The 25,498-nt window shown below is 39.9% G+C and overlaps 1 protein-coding gene across 1 annotated transcript; it reads right to left on the bottom strand.

Annotated features, from left to right (window-relative positions):
* Positions 1-4,754: 4,754 nt before the first annotated feature.
* Positions 4,755-5,369, bottom strand: LOC137839205 (uncharacterized). Its single transcript, XM_068648330.1, has one exon. It carries the CDS (start codon positions 5,367-5,369, stop codon positions 4,755-4,757), a length of 615 nt encoding a protein of 204 aa, XP_068504431.1.
* Positions 5,370-25,498: the final 20,129 nt, after the last annotated feature.

Genomic DNA, 25,498 nt, shown 5'->3' with positions numbered 1-25,498 from the left:
ATTTGCTTTTAAAAAAATAAAGTAATTATACATATATGAGGTTTTATGGAAATGAGTTTAAATTTCGGGTGCTGAGAGAAAATCTAATTATAAAATAAAATCATTTTATTCCTTTTTTTTTATAAAAAAGTAAGCAAGGTTTTACTTCTTCGAGAAATTTTTTTCTTTTTGTCTTTCTTTTCAAATTTTCAAAAACAAAGTCCCATTTTTTTTTTCACTTCCTTATATGATTCTCAATGTTCATCCTAGCCAGAAGATATAAAAAATAAGTAGAAGTAGCTTATTTTTGTACTTTATTTTCACCTTTCTTTTATCATGAAAGTAGGATATCTCATGTATGAGATTTCTTCTTTCTTTAAAATCTTTTTATTTTTAATTTGTTGATTTTATATGTGAATGTTTTGAAAATTTACCATTGTGGATTGAGAAATATTATGATACCTATAGGTTTGGTATTTTCTAACATCTTTTGTTTATTGTGTGAAACACAACAATTGTTAAGTAAGAAACTATTTTTTATTTGATTTTGAATTATGGAGTATTTTTTATGCTCAAATTGTTGATTTGGTAGTCTAAATGTTTGAATTGAAATGAGTTGTGTGTACATTATTATTGGTTATGATTACAAATTTGGGTTTAGAATATTTAATTTGACTTGTACTTGTTATACTAAATAAATTGTGTATCCAAGTAGTAAAAAAAATGTATTAGAAATTATAGAATGTACAAATTTTTTTTTTTTAAAGTGAGTTGAATTATACTTCAATAGGATGAATCTTTGCTTGATTTTGTGTGTTGAATAATCATATTTTGTTTAAGGAAGTATGCGTACAAATTAGATTGAAAATACAATACTAAATTGATGTTTCAAACTAGATAAAGATATAAGAGTTTATAGTTTTGGAATATAGACCAATTTTTTAAAATTTTACAGGATTACTAGTTTTATATAATCTTCTTATTAGATAAAATTTTGTGAAATCTTTTTCATTTGATAGGAATTTTCTCATAAAGAAACCTATATTAGAGAACATGAAGCAAGGTTATCTTCCTATGATTGTGACATTTACAAAAACAAACAAGAGAAATCCTCGAAGCTTTAATAGTGAGGGAAAAGAGAAAACCAAGAAACAGAGATGAACAGTGTGAGGGAGAGTGAAAGCACTCAAGAGAGAAGAAGAGAAAAATGAAAAATTTATCAATCCAATAATGGTTTATGAAAACCTAAAAATATAATATATACAGGAAGTGCAAAAAGAAAAATAGTAAAAACTAATACATATGGCCAGTTCTATAGGCTCAAAACAATAACAAGACATTAATAATTTTGTCAGCCCCCCTCAAGCTGGAAGTAAATGTTTTTCATTCCTAACTTGAAAAACAAAATAGTAAACATAGCTGTAGGGAAAGGCTCAGTGAAAAAACATGTTGCTTGAAGGGATGATGAAATTGGGAGAAGTTTGAGAAGACCACTATTGTTTTCTCACGGACAACATGGCAGTCGATCTCAATGTTTTTGTCCGTTCCTGAAAGACTTGATTGCTTGCAATCTGGATTGCAGCTTGATTATCGTAGTACAACAAAGCTGGTTGGATATGTTGGACATGCATGTCTGCTAACAGATAGGTGATCCATTGGATTTCTCAAGTTGTGGCAGAAAAGGCACGATACTCTGTCTCAAATGAGCTTCTGGAAATAGTCTATTGTTTCTTGGATTTCCAAGAAATAAGTGACTCTCCCAATTACATAGAAAAAACCAATTATAGATTTTCGAGTTTTAGGGCATGTTGGCCAATCAAAATCACTATACGCTTTTAATTGAATAATAGATTTGCCATGAAGAAATATACATGTGCCAGGAGCATTTTTTAGATATCGAAGAATGTGCATGGCTGCCTGATGATGCTCATTTGTAGGTTTTGAGATAAACTGGCTAAGATGATTGACTGAGAAAGAGATGCCAGGCCGAGTATTGGTCAAATAGATGAGGCGTCCAATGAGCCGTATGCAATGATTTCCTTATCACCAAGGAGAACACCTTTGGTGGTAGAGAGTTTTGTTTTGTAAAGCATGGGTGTAGGAACAAGGGCACATCCTAGCATGCTAGTGTCTTTAAGAAGATCCAAAACATATTTCCTCTTACTCATTACGAATTACTTCAATACCCATAAAGTAAGTTAAATCACTAAGATTTTTAATACGAAAAAAATTATGAAATAGAGTAATGATGTCTCCATTGGATTGTTCCCAGTGAGAACAATGTCATCCACACATACCAAAATTGTTGTGGTGTGATTGCCATCATGTTTCAAAAACAAAGAGTAGCTAGTAGTGGAAAGCTTATAATTACGAGAAAGTAAATTTTTTTAGAGTTTAGCATACCATTAACGTCCTACTTGTTTGAGGCCATAAAGAGATTTTGGGAGGCAACAAACAAGGCTAGTAGATGAAGATTGAAGTCCTGAATGCAATTGCATGTAAACTTCTTCATCTAATTCCCCATGTAGAATGCGTTATTGACATCTAAATGTTTCAGGGTCTAATTATGAGATGCTACCAGGGAAAGGAGTAACTGTAGGGAGGCAACAAACAAGGTTAGTAGATGAAGATTGAAGTCCTGAAGGCAATTGCATGTAAACTTCTTCATCTAATTCCCCATGTAGAAATGCGTTATTGACATCTAGTTGTTTGAGGGTCTAATTATGAGATGCTACCAGAGCAAGCAGTAACCGTAGGGTAGTCAATTTTGCTACAGGAGCAAAAGTATCTAAAAAATCTAGTCCTTCAAATTGATTATATTCTTTTTCTACTAAACGGGCTTTATATCGTTCAATGGAACCATCTGCATTGTGTTTGATTTTATATACACACCGACATCTAGTGGTTGTTTTTCCAAGGGGAAGCTTTGGTAGAATCCAGGTTGGATTATCTTCGAGATCTGTTAATTCTTCCTTCATGGTTTGGATCCAGGATGGGTGTGTAACAACATCCTCATAGTTTCGAGGTTCCTCAGCAAAATAAATTAACATGATTATGTGTTTGAAATTTTCATATAGAGAATTATAATTTAAAAAAATAATGAATGGGGTTATTGTTGAGGTTCGGCACGCCAAAATCTTAAAGATAAGTAGGTGGTCTTCTGCTTCGAGTACATCTTCTAGGAGAACCAATTATATTCTCATTTTCTCCAGCATTAGTACTAAACATTATTATTTGAAAAATCAGCATCATCATTTTCAGTGTGCATATTAAAATCATCATAAGTCTAAGCATTATGTTGATGAATAGGTAAAGAAAGATTGTTTGAATCATTATTTTGATTTTTTTTGGAATGATAAGGAAAACTATCTTCAAAAAAAAATAACATTTTTGGATAAATTTTATGATTTTTTAGATTTAAAAAATAATTTTTTTTGTATTGGATTTGAAACCAAGAAAAACACAAGGAGCAACACGACTGTCCAGTTTCTTTCTATGAGCAAGAATAGTTGAAAAATAACATAAACATCTAAAAACACGCAAATAAGAAATATCACATAATTTTTTGTGTAGTTTTCCATAAGGAGTAGCATTGTTAAGTAGCGAAGTATGTATACAATTAATAAGAAAAACAACATGTTGCACAACAAAACACCAAAAAATAATAGGAAGACTGGATTGATAAAGTAGAGCATGTGTGACCTTCAAAAGGTGTTGGTGTTTTCTTTCAACGATACCATTTTGCTTGGGCATTTCAATATAAGTAGTTTGGTGAACAATACCTTTAGAGGTAAAATACTCATGCATAGAGAGTTCAATTTCTTTATCAGTATGAATAGTTTTGACTTTGGTTGAAAAATGATTTTCAACATATGTAATGAAATGAACGACACTAGCCCTGACTTCAGATTTATTATGCATGGGAAAAAGCTAAGTATATATCGTGAAATCATCAACTATAGTAAGGAAAAACTTATGACCAAGCATGGAAACAACTAAACAGAGACCCCAGTCAATATGCAGTAATTCAAAAGGTTGGACAGTACGAGTATCACTAAGAGAAAAATATTTTTTTTTTTGTTTTGCTTGATTACATGCATCACAAATGTAGTTTATATCATTATGAATTTAGGATAATAAGTTTGTAGGATTTTTAACCTTTCCTCACAGGAATGTCCCATTTTGAGATGCCAAATATTGATCTATCTTGCAACAAAGCTTATGATATTACTATCAACTTTTTTGAAAACATATAAACCAACCACAATATTAATTGTACCAATCTTGTGTTTGGTTCTGGAATTTTGTATCAAACACTCGGTAGGGGAAAAAATTAGTTCATACTTAAGAGATGCAGTTAATTGAGATATTGAAATTAAATTGAAAGAGAAATCTAGCACATACAAGACATTTTTAAGAATGAACTTGTCATTAAAAATCATTGTACCAGAACAAGAAGCAGTAACATAATTCACATTGGGAAGTTTAATAATAATGGTATAATGCGATTATATGATACGAAATTTGATAGGAAAAACAAACATGGTTTGTGGCACAAGAATCTAGAATCCAAGCATACTCATTAAAAATAATTTTTTTGAATATATAAAGATTATCTGAGACAACAAATTTTGATCTTGATAATCAACAGAAATAGAACCAACCTAGTCCACTTAAACTTGATTATTAAAGCTATTTACATTCTTCAAAGGATCCAAAAGAATTTGGTATTGGTGTTGAGTGATACGAAGATCTCCACCACTATTTTGTTTATTCTAATCTTTATCACTAGAATTTTCCTCTTGAGTGTTGTTGGCTTGAGAAAACTTACCATATTGTGATCTATATCCCGGGGGATATCCATGTTTCTTGTAACATATGTCAACAATATGTCCAGTTCTATTATAGTATGTACAAATCTTTCTATTATTGTTACCAAATTTAGAGCCTTTTCTATCTTGGTTAGGAAAACCATTTTTCTTAAAGCAAACAGTCTCATTGTGACCAAATTTTCCACAAAAAGAACAAGTAATAGTAATGTTATGTGTAACAAGGTTAACATTCTTGATATTGGCAACTAAGTAACTATTGTTAAACTGACATTCTTGCTGCACAACAAACAATTTTTTTGTAGTAATGGTGGGAATAGGTTCCACGAGGAGGACATGATCATTTATGTTATTGTATTGATCATTAAGATCACGTAAAAACTGCATTGCATGATCCTTTTTTCTGTGAGTTATAACAGAGGAAACATTGCAGGAACACTTATTTTGGCAAGAGCATGCAAGATCAGGTCTAAAATCATCTAATTCATCCCAAATAACCCTAAGTTTAGTGAAGTAATCAGTAATAGAAAGGTCACCTTGGTTGAGAGAAGAAGCCTCCATTTGAAGGTCAGAAATGTTAGATAGATCACCTTGTGAAAAACATGCCTTGAGATCATTCTAGATATCCAACGTCTTATCCATCTATATGATACTTTGTCGTATGGGAACAAAGACCGAGAGCACAAGCCATGACACCACCATGTTATTACAGCGTGTTCAGGACGAGAAGGAAGAGTTTGTCTCAAAAAGGTTGAGGTGTAGTACCATTGAAGAATTCTACCTTATTCTTTGCGCTTAACACAATGATGAACGATCGACTCCAAGAATGGTAGTTCGTTCTATCAAGAATAGGAGACACAAGGGGCGTTGGTATCAAATGCAGAATAACAACTAGTTTTTTCTCCCTTCTCTCTCTTCATCAACAACGTAATATGAATGCATATGGATCACAAAAATGGAACATCTTTCCTCTTCTCAAACTTCGCCTTTGACTTCAAGGAATCAAATATGTGGAAGGTTTTCCAAGATTGGGGAAGGGTGAGTGATATTTTCATCTCTAGGAGACTAAACATTAAAAAGCAAAGATTTCGTTTTGTAAGGTTCAAGGGAGTTCAAAACATTAGAGAGATGGAGAAGAAACTAAATTCAATCTAGATTGGAGCTGGAAAGTTAATGTTAACACGCCAAAATACAATAGGGTTGAAGAAACAAGAAAGAAATGGAATAAGAAAATAAACGAGAAGTCATCTAAGGAACAAAAAACGGGGGGCAAAAAGGAGTGGAGGGTGAAAAGCACAAGGCAAACTTATGCACACATTGTTAAGAACGGAAGCAGAATCCCAACACAAAATAGGGCAAACCTTAATCCAATACAATTCAATATGGAAGAAACACCACAAGGTTGGCTCAAACAATGTTACATCGGGAGAGTGACAGACTTAAGTAAGGTGAAGGAGTTGAACGAAAGCTTCTTTGTGGGAGGGTACAACTTTATAAAAATCAAATACCTTGGAGGCTTCCACATTCTTCTAATGGGGGAAGATGAAACAATGGTCAAGGAGGCGATAGAGGAGAATAAGGACTAGCTCGAACAGCTGTTCGACACCATTATTCTGTGGGAAGAACAATTTGTCGCAGTGGATGCCAGGGTTTGCCATTAAAACTTTGGAATTCAAAGTGTTTCGAAAAAATTGCAGCTTTAGTGGGAATCCTGGTTGAAGTGGACGAGGAAACTCTGGCATTGGAGGAGTCGGAATATGCTAGATTCTGAATAAGAGTCATTGTGGGTTTTAAAGTAAAACTGACTACATATATGAGAATCAATGAAACACTTTATCAGGTTTCCATGATAGAGGAATGCACGGTCCCAAAGCATAAACTTTGCCATTGTCAGTGGAACGATTATGCGGTGCCTGAATCGGGATCGGGTCCTAAGCGTCATATGCCACGGGGTTTTTCGAGGAAAGGGAAAATGACGAAAAGAGCAAGGAACAAGAAGAACCCACGGTGGATAGGAAGGTTCCTACGCTGGAGAATGAACAAGGAGGCCATTGGAAGGAGACGACCACGGTGGCTCATCGGTGCTGTGCGAGTGGGTCTCAAACGGAAAATGGTGGAAGGGCTTTTTCTGCACCCTGCAACAATACAAGCATGAATGGGGAAAGTTTTCACCCCAAAGTGCAGAGCATCCCAACGGACCCCAGTAAGGCAGGAGAGACAACGAGGATTGGGCCCAAAACGACCCAATTGGAGGACTTTTCCGCTAGGGTTGTGGGAAAGGAAAAATGGGGTGCCCATGAAAGTAAAAAGTCTGCCTTTTCTGCCCCTGCAAGTTTAAAGGGTTGTGTATTTAGGAAGCCCAATCAAATGGGGTTTTTCCCACTAGAAGGGGATTTTTTGTGGCTGGGGCCACCCTGTAAGCCGAGTGGGGCAGATGGAAGGTATGATCTGGAACCAGCAGAGCATTCAGGAGCCTCCATCAATGATGCTCCATCCTCACGGCCGCTAGCAAATGGAAAACAACGGAGAGGTGAAGGCGTTCATTGCATTGAAGGGTTTGGAAGTGGAGGAGGTTACGTCTAAGACGAAGCAAGAAAGAGACCTGAACAGGGCAGTCAGAAGCTCACAATGTGCATCCATCTCGGTGGTGGAAGATTCCAAGGCGAAGAACAGGGGGAGAGACGTCCTCTGCCATTGCCGCTAGTCACCATTAGTTTCGAGGGAGAATAAATGTGGTTGCTCTTCGTGATCTTGGGAAGAAGCTCACATCCCCAAGCCGCGACACAAACGTAAGGTTAGATTCCCTTAACATTAATCTCTATAATTTTATGTCAGATAATGCTGTTAGGAATTGCAATAGATTATTTCGGATGAAGAATGATAATTTCGAGGCTGTGAGGTTATGGAATCTTGGCAAAGAGATGAAATTTAACTTTGAAGGTGAGGATGAGGAAGTTGAGGAAAAGTTAAGGATCATGGAGGCGAGAGATAAAAGATTGACTTATGATGAATATAATTAGTATTAATATAAGGGGTCTTGGAGGGAGCGTCAAACGCAAGTATATTAAGGATCTTATATGGAATGAGCAAGTTGGAATGGTTTGTATTCAGGAAATTAAGAGTAAGAATTTGGACTTAAATACCCTTTCCCTGTTGTGGGGAACTAATGAAATTGGATGGGTAGAGAACGAGGCTATCCAAAGTGCAGGAGGCATAATTACTATGTGGAGGAAGAGCTGCTTTGAAATGACTGGATATATCAATGGTACAAGCTACAACATAATCGAAGGGAATTGGAAAGAGGGAGTAAGAAGCCATATTACAGTTGTGAATGTGTACGGCTATGGAACATTATGCGATAAATCAAAGATATGGCAAGAAATTGTGGAAGTAAGAATAAACCAAGCGTCCAAACCATGGTGTGTGATGGGGGATTTTAATGAAATTTGTACGATTGAAGAAAGAAAAGGACTAGGTAATCAGGCTACTTATGCTACTGAAATCACAAGGTTTAATGCCTTCATCCACCAAGCAGGGTTATTGGATATACCGTTGATTGGGAGAAAATTCACATGGTATAAACCAAATGGAACTATAAAAAGTAGGATCGACAGGATCATGGTAACAAGAGAATGGTTGGATATCTGGCCAGACTGTAAACAATATGTCATGGGGAGAACAGTGCCAGACCATTGCGCACTGATTATGAAGAATGTGGAAGTAGATTGGGGCCCGAGGCCTTTTAGAGCTTTAAACGTTTGGCAACAAGATGTAAGATTCAAGGACTTTATTAGTTTAAAATGGAATAGCTACGATCTATCAGGATCTGGGTTGATCACTTTGAAAGAAAAATTGAAAAGGTTAAAATCAAATATTAAAATATGGAATAAAGAGGAGTTTGGAAATGTGAACCAACAAGTCGAGGAGATGAATAAGAGAGTGCAAGAGCTGGATGAAAAGGATGATGTAAATGATCTAAGCATCAACGAAAGGTCAGAAAGAAAGAACATTTTGGCAGAATTAAGTAAAGGCAGAATAAAACAGGAGGCGGTTGCTTATCAAAGGCAAAGTGTAAGTGCTTGAAGCAGGGTGATATGGACACTAAATACTTCCACGCAATATGATGTGATTCCAATAACAAGATAGAGAATGATTCTTGACATTCTTAGGAATCAACTTGAGTTGGACAATAGTTAGGCACTTTTTCTTAGAATTGGATCAATGTTCTAAGTCAAGAACTCACCAAAACTAGTACCAAATCCAAACTCATATGGAAGTTCCACATATTGTCAAATTGAACCAATTAAAGTGGAAGAAAAGGCAAATGCACCGAACATATTACTTAAGAATTGAAATGAACCGAACATATGAGCTAGAAAAGCAAAGGAACAAGATGAATGGACAGAAATATAAAAAGACCGAACCAAAAACCACAAAACAGCAAGAACACCGAACAGAATTTCAAGGAATCAAGCTAAAACAAGAACAATTGAAAGAGAATGAAGGAAGGAGAAGAGAAAGCTCATGAAGATGGATGTATGGTTGGATGATCACGCCACTAGAAGGATGGAGACTTCTAGATGAGTGTGCAAGCCGCCACTTGAGGTAACCATGGAACCATCAAGATAAGACTAGTGAAGAAGGCACAAAGCTCTCCAATGCTCTCTCAAAAAAATGAGTATAGTTTCTTTAGTCTAAATTCAAATCTGAAATGTACAAGGGCAACACCTTAATTTATAGCCTAGAGGTGCTGAAAAATAGGTGGAAAAATTCAAATAAACTCATTTGAAATTCCCACAAAAAACAAGTCACATGGGAGGTGTGACCTTTTTCTACTATGACACCTCCTAAAAACTACACCTACACCACTCTCCTAAGTCACATGGACAATGTGACTTTATTTTACATTTTCACACTCCTTTATTTAATAACCACACCTCCTAAAACTATACAAGAGTGTTTCAAAGCTTGGCCTTGCCCCTCATGGGATGGACTTGGGCTTTTTAGGCTTTGGCCTTCTTGGGCTTGGGCCTCATCTTTATTTTATGTCTTCTTTTTATTTTTGAGAAGACTAGAAGGAAGAACTTCAAATGTGAGGGTGGATGCCCTCTTCCTCCATTAATAAAAGCCTCCTTTATTTGATTCTCATCACAATAACCAAATGGAGAAGATGTAAACATGGTTTGAATGGAATTCTTGAAAATGGTGATTGGGTGGAGGAACCAAAAACGGTAAAGAAGAAAGTAAAAGAATTTTTTGAGATGAGATTCAGGGAGGGGGAAAACATTCAGGTGAAATTGGATGATATTCGGTTGAATACCATATCAGAGGAAGATAATGACATGCTTATGAGAAGGTTTTCTGAGGAGGAAATCAATGAGGCTATATGGGCATGTGAGGGGTCGAAAAGCCCTGGTTCGGACGACTACAACTTTGGCTTCTGAAAGTTTAGTTGGGAAATTGTGAAGGACGATTTTGTCAAGGCGATTCAAAACTTTGAGGATGTTTAAGCATGGCCTAAGGGGCTTAATGCGTCTTTCATCGCTTTGGTTCCAAAAGTTAGCAACCCAACAACTCTCAATGAGTTTAGACCAATCTCTTTGGTTGGGTGTATCTATAAAATTGTTGCCAAGCTGTTATCAAGGAGACTTAAAGGAGTGCTACAGAAAGTCATAGACCCAAGGCAAGCAGCGTTTTTGGAAGGGAGAGGCCTTTTGGACAGTGTCCTTGTTGCTAATGAGACTCTGGAGGAGGTCCAAAGGAACAAATCTAGTTGCCTGTTCTTAAAGCTTGACTATGAAAAAGCATATGATTCTGTGCGATGAGATTTTCTTTACTATATGTTAGGAAAGCTAGGTTTTGGGAGAAAATGGATACGGTGGATTAAAGCATGTCTCGAGTCTGCGTCAGTGTCAATATTGGTGAACGGGAGCCCAACTATGGAATTTAAACCTGGGAAGGGCCTTAGACAGGGAGACCCTCTCGCCCTCTTCCTATTTCTAGTTGTGGCAGAGGGATTGACAGGGATTGTCAGGCAAGCGGTAGACAAGGATATGCTTCATAGTGTGGAGGTAGGGACTAAAAAACTAAAGGTTAACATGCTGCATTTTGCAGATGACACAATTTTTTTCTGCAAGGATAATACCCACAATGTGATGGTCATAAAATCTATGTTATGCTTCTTTGAGTTGGCTTTAGGACTAAAAGTCAATTTTTCAAAAAGCCGATTGGGAGGGGTGGGCATAAGGCAACCCCAATTGTGGATGTATGCGTGTATCCTTAATTGTGAGGTTATGAAGGTTCCTTTCACATACCTGGGTATGGAGGTGGGCGGTAACCATCGAAGAACTAATTTATGGGGAAAAGTCATTGAAAAGATAAGAAAAAGATTGGACAGGTGGAAAGGGAAATTTCTATCAATGGCGAGGAGAATATGTATGCTCAAATCGGTTTTGTCATCAATACCCCTGTTTTATATGTCGTTCTCTAAGATACCAAAGTCAGTGGTAGATACAATTAAGAAGATCCAAAGAAATTTTCTATGTGGCTGGGGGAAGGAAGGTAAGAAGATAGCATGGGTGACATGGGAAAGGTGTGCGGATCTAGAGAGGCGGGTGGACTAGTTATTAAAGATATAAGGACATTTAACGAGGCGTTATTGGGGAAATGGATTTGGCGAATGCAGTCAGAGAAGGGAGGTTTGTGGAGGGAAGTGTTGGATTCAAAGTATGGGGATGGAGAGAACTAAGAAGAGCAGTCAGCAGTTATAAGGAGTCAAATTGGTGGAAAGATTTAAAGAAAGTGTGGCTGTCGGAAGAATGGGGGAATTGCTTCGAAGACGAAATTTCGTGGAAGTTGGGGGCTGGCAAAGATATAAGGTTTTGGGAAGACAAGTGGTTAGACAATGAGGTCTTAAGAGTAAAATTTCCGAGGCTATTTTCCATTGCCAATGAAAAATCTGCTAGCCTTTTACAAGTAGGTTTTTGGAATAACGACACATTGTGTTGGAAAGTGGCATGGAGACGTAATCTTCTCGAGTGGGAAATCGGTGAAGAAAACCAACTCACATCGTTGTTAGATAACAAAACCTTATTAAAAGGGTCAAGGGATCAGTGGATATGGAAGGCGACAGAAAAACTATCTTATACGATTAACTCAGCTTATAATTGTTTAAGAACAAGGGACGAAGGAGCCAATAGTACATTGTATGAGGCTCTTTTGGAGCATCAAAGCGTTACCTTCAACATTAACTACTGCCTGGAGAGTTTTGAAAGACATGCTTCCGACGCGTGCTAATTTGGAGAGAAGAGGGTTAATCCTAGAAAGCAATAGGTGTGCTATGTGTGGGGAAGATGAGGAAAGTGGAAGTCATGTATTCTTCGAATGTAGAGTAGCTTGGAGAGTATGGTGCCTCTGTAGTGAATGGGTGGGGGAACCAACAGTGGTTCATAGGGAAGGCAAATCCCATTTCCTACAGTTTAATCTGAATTGGGCTACACAAGAGATAAACAGATTTTGGAGGTGTGTTTGGATTGCAGTGGTCAGAGAAATTTGGAAACAAAGAAATCAAGTCATTTTTAAGGAAGGTCGAGCAGACATCTCTGAAATCTTCACTTTGGCTCAACTAAAGGCGTGGACGTGGCTTACCAACAAAGAGAATCTAGCTGAATTTACATACGCCCACTGGTGCATAAATCCTACGGAATGTCTGAAATCTATCCGTAAGAGAAGATGAAGAAGGAGGGTTTGTTTTAATAGGAAGAAGTCTCGTAATTTACATTTGTAAACTATTTTTAATTTTGTTGTCGTGATGTTTTTGAGATTAGTGCTACTAATGCTCTTTAGAGAGCTAGGTTTAGTTGTTTGCAGGTCCAACTGAAGTCACGACAAAGGTGATTCAAAGCTTGGTTATGGTTGAAAGATATGATGAATGTTTTTCATGTTGGGTTCCCTGATTGGATTCTTTATCATGTTATATGTTTGAAATTAAAAGGGTAGTATTAGGGTGGGGTTAGGTGCTGGATGGGATCCTTTGTTTCTTCATTATCTTCATATGTATCTGGATTACCTGTTCCGTGCATTAGCTATTGGTTAGAATTGTATATCTATGTCTATTGGTTGGAAAGGTCTTATGGTAGGGATGCAAGGACAATGATTCTCTTAGTGGTGGAGTCATATATACGTTACAAGAAGGGCGTTGAGGAAGGGACAAGGAAGATGATGGCGTAGAAGTGATTTATTAAGCAAAAAAGGGTTCTAGGTTAATTTTTGCAGTAGGAAGCAGGACAAAGGTTTGTTGAGTGGTCTGCTATGCAAAAATCTGACCTGTAAGCCTATGTCTAAATGTTATCAATGCTGGTCAACGTTATGCAATTTTTGTAGATGCACGTTTTGTGTGGTTAGTAGACCAGCTCTTGGTGCTTAAAAGATGAGGATGTACGAATATTTTTGTAGCTTTTGGAAGTAGATTGACAGTAGAGGTCGTGCCTCACTTTGCCAATAAAATGTAGTGCACAAGGTAGTAGGTTTGGTATTTCCTGCAATAGGTAGGGAGCTAGCTATACTTCAAGTTTTTAGATTGTTAAAATTCCAATAGCTAGATAGCCATCAAGTTTTTGGTTTGCAGGTTTTTGCAAAACCAGTTTTGTTTGGGTAGGAGTTGTTTAAATAGTTTAAGATTCTTGAGTTAAGTGGTGTGTCACTTAATCTTGCTTTGCTTTGTTGATTGCTTAAACTAGGAGTATCTTATGTATAAGGGTTGAAACACCCCTAAAGTGTTCCATTTTATTCTATTAATTCATTGCTGATAAAAAAAAAACAAGGGGAGTTGCGGGGTTTTCATTGGGATAGAAATACAAGAAACTATGATCAAGAGAACTTTAACATTGCCAAAACCTTGTCAACAAAAGAAAGAAAAGTTTATCAGAAAATGAAAAAGCAGTATAACAAATCGCAGAGAAGAAAAAAAAAAGATCTTGGAAGAAAGAACCAAAGTGCGTGCAAGAGAGCTCTTCATGATGAAGAGCTCTGAAACCATATTAGAAAACAGGAAGCAAGGTTATCTTCATATGATTGTGACATTTACAAAAACAAAGAAGAGAAATCCTCAAAGCTTTGATGGTGAGGGAAAACAGAAAACTAAGAAACAAAGATGAACAGTGTGAGGGACAATGAAAGAACTCGAGAGAGAAGAAGAGAAAAACAAAAAACTTATTAATCTAAATAATGGTTTATGAAAACCTAAAAAAGAAAAAAATAGTAAAAACTAATAAGGCCGGTATGGAAAGTTCTATAGGACCAAAATAATAACAAGACATTAATAATTTTTTCAAAACCAAAAGGAATGAATGTGATTTTAAATCTAGGCTGATTCTCCATGCACCCAATCAATTATGACGAGCATCCAATTCTCTGTATGGAATGACCATAACACCCTTAATGATCTGTGCAAAATGACCATAACACCCTTAATGAATTGAAATTAGGTTACACTTAAAGTGCACCCAGCAGCCAAGCACAATGCCACAGACACGTTCAGGCATCGTTCAGGTAGCGCTTTTGAGCCACTTTGACGGTGCAAAGAGCGAAGGCATCGGAGAAGGAGACGCGTCGCAGAAAGATGAGTTTTCGCGTTTCTTGTGGGTTCTAGATATTTTTTTTCCATAACTATGTTATGAGTTCCGGATATTAATATCCATATGCACCGCAGATGAACAAATCCAGAAGTCTTTTTTATTAGGTCCGGATTTGGAAATCCAGAATGTGTTTATTGGGTGCTTTCATCACCCTGAAGCAGTTTTGAGTCAAATGTGGTACTAGTAAGTAAAAATGCTTTTACCCAAGAAACAAAAACATCCAATTATCAACGATTTTAAGCTTGGAACTGATAGGGAAGTAAATCCATATTGTATAACAAAATCACTGAACCTAGTCTCCCAATTTAACAGAGATAAAATAATTGGTGATCAATCCATCGTAAACCCTTCATAAATTGGGAGGGAGGTGTTTACCAATGAGTGCATATACTAGTGGCCTGATCGGACACCGTTGTCATGTCGTAGAAAGAAGCAACCTCTGTTTCAGGGCATTTGAAAATCTGGATTGATTATGTATTAAGAACATTATTGTAATATTTGTATCCATGAACGAGGTTATTGTTTGAACTTGAATTTTAAGTATAATTTAACTTTATTTTGACCTTATGAATACCTTTTAATGTTGATTTTACTTATATTCTTTAAATTGGTTTGGTATAGTGGTTTTAATCCATTAAAAGTAACAAAATCATCACACTTCCAAAAAAAAGTTCAGGATGATTGGCTTTCGGATATGTATATCCGGAAGCATGATGGTGTCTTCCAGATAAATATGTTTGTAGTCAAAGAGTGTTAGTTCCGGATACCAATATCCGTAAGCAAAGCTGACACTTCCGGATGTCAATATTCGTAAGCAAAACTGACACTTCTGGATGCCAATATCCATAGGCAAATATGTGACTTCCAGATATTGACATCCGTTAGCAAATGTGTGCCAAGGGCAAAATTGAATTTAAAAAGTTAGCATATAAAAAATATATGGTGGAGGAAGAAAATGCCTTTAATCTATTCATCCAAGTTCAATCTCTCTATATGCAAATATGGAACAAAATAAGTAACAAACATAAAGCATTAGTTTATGTTAGAATCGTAGAAATTTGACTAAATAAAAAGCAAAATGGGGGATAAGGGTCACCCCATGGCCATGTAATTCGTGATGAGATGGCTGCTGCATGTAAGTTGGGAACATCCCACAAGAAAATGTTAGGAGGCGTAGGTGGTGAACCCCACAACACAAGCAATGAGAGACAATATCACTGTTATAGAAATACCTCAAATAAATTTATATCATTAAAGTAATCAGATATCAAATAAAAAGTAATAGCAACTCGTATCCATTATAAAATCCGATTATTAATTCTACGTCTTGTAATCAAGCAAAAGTTCATAATTAAAACTTCCATAAATTCTCCTACTTACCTATACCATGTGGAAGTAGTTATAGAATTTCACAGAATCATTCGGTCTCGATGTTACATGAAGAACACTAGTTAGATGAAGAAAAAAAGAAACCTAGGATGTAGAAGATTATAATATCTGGAATCCTATAAATCACAGGTGGTCTTTGTAATATGAAAAAACATTATAAATTATATATAATTTTGGATTATGCAATCTTCTGAACATATTCTAAATTACATAATTTAGAAATTCATAAATTATTTTTTAATCTGAAATATATTTTAAATCTAAAATATATTCTAAAGTATGGACATTTTAAATTCTTTTAACACTGTGGATGAAGAAATCATAAAGATGAATGAAGAAATAGTCTTATTTTTTTTTCTTTTATTGTGGAAATCTCGTGTTGGTCATGGACCTGCCTTGCGTTATGGCTCAAGTTTTTTTTTCTTCTGAAATTTTCTCATGTAAAGAAAAGACTATTTTTTCATGCACCTCTATCACTTCTTCAACCACCTTCATAAATTTTAAATTTTTTAAAATTACCCTTTAGTGAAAAAATAAAAATAGAAGTAATATTTTACACTAAGAATTATGTAATCTGGAACTAAAAAATTACAACTTTTGAATTACATAATCTGAAACCTATTTAACAACTCACTATAATGGATTACGTAATTCAGAACTTATTTAAGAAAATAAATCTACCGGATTACATAATCTAGAACTAAAAAATTACCAATTTCATATTACATAATTCAAAACCTATATAACAATACTGGATTATGTAATATGAAACTTATTTAAGAAAATAAACCTACTGGATTACGTAATTCGAAACCTAATTAAACACTCATTCGGTTACGTAATTCGAAACCTAATTAAACACTCATCCGGTTACGTAATTCGAAACCTAATTAAACACTCATCCGGTTACGTAATCTAGAACTAAAAAATTATCACTTTTATATTACGTAATCCAAAATCTATTTAACAACTAACAATACCAGATTACATAATCCATAACTTATTTAAGAAAATAAACCTAGCGAATTATGTAATTCATAACCTAACTAAACACTCACCGGATTACGTAATATGGAACCTATTTAACAAACTAAAACTATCAAATTATGTAATTCAAAACCTAATTAAAAAAAAAAATACCGAATTACACTATCTTGTTTGAAAAACTTCTGCCAAATTCAAATTAAAAAGACTTAGAAATTCAAATCATCAAAACTACTACCTTGTGGTGGATGAAGTGGAGAACTCTGGTAAATGATGGAGGACAATTTTTGAAAAAGAAATTTGGAGAAGAGCTTTGGAGGGAAGGTAGCGTCGTTGTGATTGTGAAAAGTTAGAAGTTAGGTTAAAGTAAAAATTAAGTTAAATTTTAATTTTTTAATATTTTATTGAAGGGTATAATGGTAAAATCGGTTTTAGTATGGGGTGACAGAAGTAGTGACGGAGTTGCAGGAAGAAGCAGTCTAAAGAAAATCATGCACTCTTCCGTAAATTTTTTTGTGGTGAGATTAGGGCAGTTTCTTCCTGCACCCCTACATTTTTCTTCCTGCACCCCACAAGGTTGTACAAAGACAAAATTGTCCATATATAAACTGTACATTTTTTTTTTGTATTCTGGATTATGAAATCCGGTAAATTTTCAGATTGGCGCTTCCGGTAAATTTTCGGATTGGCGCATCCAGTAATCTCTCGGATTGATGTTTTCGATAGTACATGAATGATAGTGTTAATCCTAAATAAAAAAATGCAAAACATCCATAATTGAAAAAACCATTCTGGATCCACGTAATTCAAAATATGCATTCCGGATTCAGAAATCCATAATTGAAAAAAGTCATTCCAGATCCATCAATCCGTAATAGAAATTAGGCTTCTGAATTTAGCAATCCGGAAATCAATAATTTATGCAAACTTTGCTTCTGGAACACCCCCTCATCCAGAATGCAACATGATTCACTTCCAGATTGATGAATCCATAGCACACTCCCAGATCCCGAAACTGTGGAGGCAGTTTCGGAATTTAAAAAATTGTGGGGTACAGAAAGAAAAATGTAGGGGTGCACGAAGAAATTGCGTGAGATTAGTTATCTCAAGCCCAATCTTTTCCTCTTTGCCAATCCGTGTACTCGGTTTATTTTTTAAAACAAAGACAAAATTGGTTGGATTTGACATTCATCTATACTATACAAAAAGAAAGAAAATATGGTATTTTTTGTTGTTGTAAATATCATTTTAATTAATAGATAAATATTTACTCTTTCTTGAGATGGTATTAGAAATTCTTACATAATTTTTAATTCATACTTTATAAAGTTTACTTGAATTAAAAAAATATAAACGCTGTATACGTAAAATAGATACTTTATTTATTAATAAGATATTTGTGTTAACGGATGAAAAAAAATTTTATTAGAGAAATCTATGAGGGTGTTTTTTCCTGCTCCATCAATTTTTTTCTTGCACCCATCATTATTTGAAATCCCGAGATTTATTTCAAAATCGTTTTTGTCATTTCATATTTTGTTGAGGTGCAGGAAAAAGAATGATGGGATGCTAGAAGACTCAATCTATGAATATCAACATGCTTAGGTTAAGTAAATGGGTCAGAAACTTTTTTTTTTTTTATTAAAGTCCTCTCAAACTAAGTTTTGCAAATAATCCATGAGTAAAAGTCTTCTTATAAATAACTAAAGGCTCTTTCTTCCTGCATTTTCATAGTTTCTTCTTGTCATTTCATATAAAATGTGAAAAATACATTTTTATCTTTTTTTTCACCTCTATAGAGTAGCTTTCACATTATGTAATTCGGATACGCATTAGAAAAAGATTTGTTTGGTAATTCTAAATTTGTAATCTAATTTAATTTTGTTAAAATTTTAAGTATGAATAAAAGTGTGAAATTATATAAAAAAGAATAAGGAACAGATCAGGAGGAACAAATCAAACCTGAAGATGTAGGTCACAACCCTCTTAGTAGTTGTACCGTCCAGGTAGTCCGAGGTGATGACGTGTCAGCGAGCTATTATGTAGGCGTGTTGAGCGGGGCTCATGGCTGGCAGAAGGGAAGGAAATCGGGGGGCTCGTGTAGTCGCCAGTCTTTAAGTTGGCGTGCTCCGATCTCTAGCATACCTAAACCGGCGGTCACTAGGTTTATGATGAAGTCGCTGGATGCAAACCCAGGCGACCAAATGATAAGAGATCGCCGAAAGGGGTACATCGCCGAAGGACCGAAGCTAACACGGCGCAGAGTCGATCCAGATTTGACGAGGCAAAGTTCTTGCGTCCTGGTCAACAGGCAGGATCATCAGGCGCCCACTGTGGGGCCGTGTAAAACCTGTTCCCATCCACAGCGTGAATTCTTGGAAGTTTCCGCAGTTTCTGCATGGTTGTGTGCTGGTGCAACCATTTTCTGCCGTTCATCCAAGCTTTGTTCGGTAGTTTTGTGTTTTCCACCGTTCGTTTGAGTTCTTGTTTGGTGAGGTGAGGTTTGTCGCTGCTTACGCAAGTTTTAATCGGTGAGATCTAAGTTTCGCCGTTCGTTCGGATTTTCGTGGAAGAAGTGGTGGTTTGTGGTGGAGTTGTGAGTTTCTGTGAAGGTTTGCTGTTGAGGCTGTGTTCTTGAAGTTCTTTGGAGTTTGCAAAGCTCTGACTGATTGATTGCTGGATCGATCGTTACTGAAGGAGGTGTTGTTCGTCGCTCATTGTGATCTGTTAAGTTTTCATGAGAAAGATGAGAAGCAACCGTTCAAGTCCAGTTGCGCCAGTTGCTGCCGAAGGCGCCATGACTATGGCGCAGATGGTGGAGGTCATGCGTGCGTTGCAGGCGAATGTGGAAGCCTCGCGCATAGAGCAAGCAAAAATGCATGAGGAGCTGGTCGCCTCTCAGGCCAGGAATGAAGAGCTTAGCAGAGTGACCGAGGAATTGCGCCAAGCTCTTCAGGAGCAGCGAGGGCGCCCAGTCGCTGAAGAGGTCGCACCGTCGACGCCGCCTCGCGTTTTCCCCATGCCTTTTGCTCAGGCGATTACAGACACGCCTATCCCTGCGAGTGTGGTACCCGTGAAGGCTGTTTTTACCGGCGTGGAGGATCCTGAGGCACATCTCACCACGTTCCACACGCAGATGATGCTGTCAGGAGGATCGGATGCCGTGTATTGCAAGATGTTTGTGAGCACGCTCCAGGGGACAGCGCTGGAATGGTTTGTGAGCCTGCCTACAGGTTACATAACCAATTTCCAGCAGTTTTCGAAGATCTTCGTCGAGTAGTACATAGTGAACAAGGCGCCGCCTAGGGTGTCTTATGATCTGTTCGACATAAGGCAGTACCAGGGAGAGTCCCTCAGGGACTATTTGAATCGTTTTGGGGCGCAGATGGTCCGCTCGCCGGCCAAGGACGAAGAGATGTTGGTCTACACCTTCAAGAAGGGCGTGCTGCTAGGACCTTTCTGCGAGGCGTTGATCAGGGCTCACCCCGCCACGTTTGCTGAGGTTAGGCGACTTGCGGTGGCCCACATCGCCGATGAAAGTGAGGTCGCCGAGAAGAGAGGAAGCGTGGCCCCCGCTAGGCCACGTGCCCAGACCAGGATCCAGCCACAGAGGGTGCTGGAGACAGCGGCGGCCAAGAGGGATCAAAGGACTCGCCATCCTTATGATCCAAGGAAAAACAAGGGCAGGGGTCCAGGGCGCCCCCGAGAGTATAATCGCCCGCCGAAGCATAAGTTTGTCATGGGGCTGGCGGACCTGATCGCCATCCCCAATATAGCAGCCAGGCTGAAGGCGCCCGAGAAGGTGGGCGACAAGGTGTTGGGACCAAAGCCAGACGCCTGGTGCGAATTCCACCAGGGCTTTGGCCACACCGTGGACTCATGTTTGGCATTAGGATACCAGCTCGACGACCTGGTCAAGAGCGGGTTCTTAAACTATTACTTGCTGGACAAGAAGGCGGGGGGAGCGTCGAGCTCCCAGCCAGCAGGTGGTGAGGCTCAACAGCACGAGATGCCTACTCACGGGGAGATCCACACCATTGCAGGAGGGTTCTCGGGTGGTGGATGCACCGCGCCACAGAGGAAGAAGTATGCGAGGTCTGTGATGACGGTGGACATGTTCGAGGACCACTCGCCAGATGTGGACATCACGTTCACAAGGGAAGATCTCAGGGACGTTGTGCTTCATGACAACGATCCAATAGTCATCTCGCTTGTTACGGCGGGAAGGAAGGTCCACAGGGTTCTGGTGGACCAAGGAAGCTCGGCAGATGTGATGTTCTGGCCGACTTTCACGCAGTTGCAGTTGCCCCTTGACCAGCTGAGGCCCTATGGAGGGTGTTTGTATGGTTTCGCTGGCGATCAGGTGGAGGTCAGGGGGTATATAGAGTTGAGAACTACATTCACGGATGAGGCGGGTTCGAGGACGGAGAAAATCAGGTACCTCGTCGTGAATGCTCCCTCAGCATATAACATTCTGTTGGGAAGGCCAACACTCAACAGAATAGGAGCTGTGCCTTCGACCAGGCACATGAAGGTGAAGTTGCCATCGATGGAAGGGGTGGTGATCACCATCAAATCTGACCAGAAGGAAGTGAAGAAGTGCTATGAGAATAGCCTGAAAAACAAGAAGTCAGTGAGTTACATCACAACGACACTGCCTCCCGGTGTGAAGCCCAGGCCAACAGAGTGGCGGGTTGTTGGTGCAGCGATGGAGGTGGTCGCCGGAGGCGACGTCGCCATGATGGATGCTGAGGCTGAGGGAGAGAACGCCGAGCGGGAAGAAGAGGCGAGGAACCGCCTAGAGGAAGCGAGGGAGCTGGGAATCGCCAGGGCGGTGATCGCCAGGGCGGTGATCGCCAGGGAAGCTAGACCCAAACTCGTCGAGGAATGGCTCGAAAGGGAGATCGGGGGAAAGGTCTTCAAGTTGGGAAGATCCTTGGAGGCTGAGCTCCAAGACCAGATTGCCAAGGTGATAGAGCGGCATCTGGATGCTTTCGCATGGTCTGCTTCAGAAATGCCGGGAATTGACCCCGACTTCTTGTGCCATCATCTAGCAATGGACAACCAGGTCAGACCAGTGCGACAGAGAAGAAGGAAATTCAACGAGGAGAGAAGGCAGGCGATCAGGGATGAAACCCAGAAGCTCCTCGCTGCAGGCCATATCAGGGAAGTCCAGTACCCTGAGTGGCTAGCCAATGTCGTGCTGGTGAAGAAGAGCAATGGGAAATGGCGCATGTGCGTCGATTTCACTGATCTGAACAAGGCTTGCCCAAAGGATTCGTATCCTTTGCCAAGCATAGACGCCCTGGTTGACAGTGCTGCAGGGTGTAAGTTGTTGAGTTTCCTGGATGCCTTCTCGGGGTACAACCAGATAAAGATGCATCCCATGGATGAAGAGAGGACCGCCTTCATGACCGAGAGATCGTGCTACTGCTACAAGGTGATGCCCTTTGGGCTGAAGAACGCAGGGGCCACGTACCAGAGGTTGATGGATCGGGTACTTGCACTAATGCTGGGAAGGAATGTGCAAGCATACGTAGATGACATGGTCGTGACCTCGCCGGAGAAGAGCAAACACGTTGCGGACTTGGAGGAGTTGTTCACCACGATCGCCAAGTTCAAGTTAAAGCTGAATCCCGAGAAGTGCATCTTTGGCGTGGAGGCGGGGAAGTTCTTGGGATTCCTCTTAACTGAAAGAGGAATAGAGGCCAATCCTGATAAGTGTGCTGCCATCTTGGCGATGAGGAGCCCAGCTACCGTGAAGGAAGTGCAGCAACTTACAGGTCGGATGGCCGCCCTGTCTCGTTTCGTGTCAGCTAGCGGAGAGAAGTGCCATCCGTACTTTCAGTGTTTAAGGCGAAACAACAAGTTTGCCTGGACGAAGGAGTGTGAATAGGCCTTCGTCAAGCTTAAAGAGTACCTGGCGAGCCCGCCGGTTTTGTGCAAACCGCTGGTGGGGACCCCTCTCAGGTTGTATTTTGCTGTGACTGAGAGGGCGGTGAGTGCGGTGCTCGCCCAAGACCAAGATCAGGCTCAAAAGCCTATTTATTTCGTCAGCAAGGTGCTGCAGGGCCCGGAAGTGAGATATCAGGCCTTGGAGAAAGCTGCACTGGCAGTGGTTTTTCGGTGAGAAGGTTGCGCCACTATTTCCACAGTTTTACAATACTGGTGATGACCGACTTGCCCATCCAGAAGGTTCTGAAGAAGCCCGATGTAGCTGGGAGGATGGTGAAGTGGGCGGTGGAGCTGTCGGAGTTCGATATCAAGTATGAGCCCCAAGGTCCGATCAAGGGGCAGATTTTCGCTGATTTCGTGGTCGAGCTCTCGTCAGAAGCAACGCGAGTTGAGGGGGATGATTTTCGTTGGGTGCTGGAGTCATCCTGGAAGGGCCCAACGGCGTGCTGATTGAGCAGTCCCTGAGGTTTGCCTTCAAAGCCAACAACAATCAAGCAGAGTATGAGGCGCTGATCGCCGGAATCTTGCTGGCCAAGGAGATGGGAGCTAGGGTGCTAATGGCTAAGAGTGACTCGCTGTTAGTCACGGGACAAGTAACAGGCGAGTTCCAAGCCAAGGATCCACAAATGGCGGCTTACCTGGAGTATGTGCGGGAGTTGAAGAGTTCCTTTGTCTCCTTCGAAGTGGTCCATGTGCCCAGAGAGCAGAATGCCCGAGTTGACTTGCTAGCTAAGCTCGCCAGTTCAGGCAAGGGGGGTAGGCAGAGGACGGTGATCCAAGAAACTCTGAAGACGCCTAGAGCATTTGTGGCAGATCACCTGGTTCTTCAGATAAGCAAGTCGATGGAGAAAGCGGCGAGGAGTCACAGGTCTTTAACTCAAGAGACCTTGAGATCACCGAGAATAAGAGTATGCCGGGAGGAGAAGGTGAACGTGGCACAGGTCTGCGCTACCCATGAGTCAGACACCTGGGTAACACAGTACAAGCGATGCCTAGCGGATGGCCTTCTCCTACTGGATCCGACGGAGGCCAGGAAGATAAAGAAGAACTCCAGCAAGTTCACGATGATTGATGGCGAGTTGTATAGGTTTGGCTTCACACACCCACTCCTGGAATGTGTGCACGGAGAGAAATGTACAAGAATCATGGCCGAGCTCCATGAAGGGATTTGCGGAAGTCACGTCGGGGGTCGAGCTCTGGTCGTAAGAACCCTCCGTGCAGGTTACTACTGGCCAACAATGAGGGAGGACTGCAAGAGGTACGCACAGAGTTGCAAGCAATGCCAGCAGCACGCCGATTGGCACAAAGCGCCTCCCGAGGAGTTGAAGTCGATTTACAGCCCTTGGCCGTTTCATACATGGGGGATCGACATTCTGGGACCTTTCCCATTGGCGATCAGGCAGATGAAGTACTTGGTGGTGGCAATTGAATATTTCACCAAGTGGATCGAAGCAGAACCAGTGGCCCAGATCACCGCACACAAGATCGAGAGCTTTGTGTGGAAGAACATCGTGTGCCGGTTTGGCGTGCCCAAGCGCCTGGTGTCAGATAACGGGACTCAGTTTGCAAGTCACCTGTTGAAGAAGCTGTGCGAAGGGGTGGGAATTCAACAAGTATTTGCATCCGTCGAGCACCCTCAGACAAATGGCCAAGTAGAGTCAGCCAATCGGGTATTGCTGAGAGGTTTGAAGAGAAGGCTAGAGAAAGCCAAGGGATCGTGGGCTGAGGAGGTACCCCGTATAGTTTGGGCGTACCACACCACCGAGCAGTCAGGAACCCATGAGACCCCGTTTAGCCTGGTCTATGGATGCGACGCAATGATTCCAGTGGAAATCCAAGAGAGCTCGCCGAGATTCCAGAATTTTGTAGCGGAAGACTCGAACGAGGAAAGGAGGCTGAATCTGGATTTGCTGGATGAGGTCAGGGAGGAGGCGAGAGTAAAGGCTGAGGCAGTGAAAAGAAGGATTGAACGAAGGTATAACTCGAAGGTGATGCCAAGGAAATTTAAAGAAGGCGACCTGGTGATGAGGAAGGCCCACCAGTACGAGATGGAGAATAAGTTGTCGCCCAAGTGGACGGGACCGTTCAGAATAACCGAGACGCTCGGGAACGGCGCCTACCGCTTAGAAACATTGGAAGGAGGGGCGATTCCTCGCACTTGGAACGCCACGCACCTCAAGTTATATTACAGTTAAAAGCTTTGTAAGTAAAAACAAACACGAAGAGTTTGCAAGCTTTCTGTTAAAACAGTTTGAAGGGGGCACTCTTTTTTCCCTAAGGAGGGTTTTTAATGAGGCCACCCAATAAAGAAGAGTTTTCGAAGTTTAAAGTGTTTTAGATTGCATGCTTGTTGTTGTTGCGAAAGTTTTGGAAAAAGACCTTGTCACTCGAATGTGACTTAAGGCGAGTTTGAAGTTATGTTGCATGTTTTCTAAAAAGTTTCTAAGTCCCCATCGTTTTTCGGCGATTGGAAGCATCAGTTAAAGTTAAAAGTCCTCATCGTCTTTCGGTGATCGGAGGCACCAACAATGTTTAAAAGACCTCAACGCCCTCGCGCGTCCTGGGGCGAGAAAGAGATAAAGACCTCCTCGCCGTCGAGCGAGTGCAGGCGAGAAAGAGAAAAAGTCCTCAGTGCCTCCAGGGGAGAGAAGATGTAGCCTCTGGGGCAATGTAGAGGCACCAGTAAAAAGTCCTCAGTGCCTCCAGGGGAGAGAAGATGTAACCCCT

The sequence above is a fragment of the Phaseolus vulgaris genome, chromosome 3, assembly GCF_000499845.2.
Source record: "Phaseolus vulgaris cultivar G19833 chromosome 3, P. vulgaris v2.0, whole genome shotgun sequence".
Taxonomy (NCBI): domain Eukaryota; kingdom Viridiplantae; phylum Streptophyta; class Magnoliopsida; order Fabales; family Fabaceae; genus Phaseolus; species Phaseolus vulgaris.
Note: the sequence above shows the minus strand (reverse complement) of the source record. Positions and strands in the feature narration are given on the sequence as shown.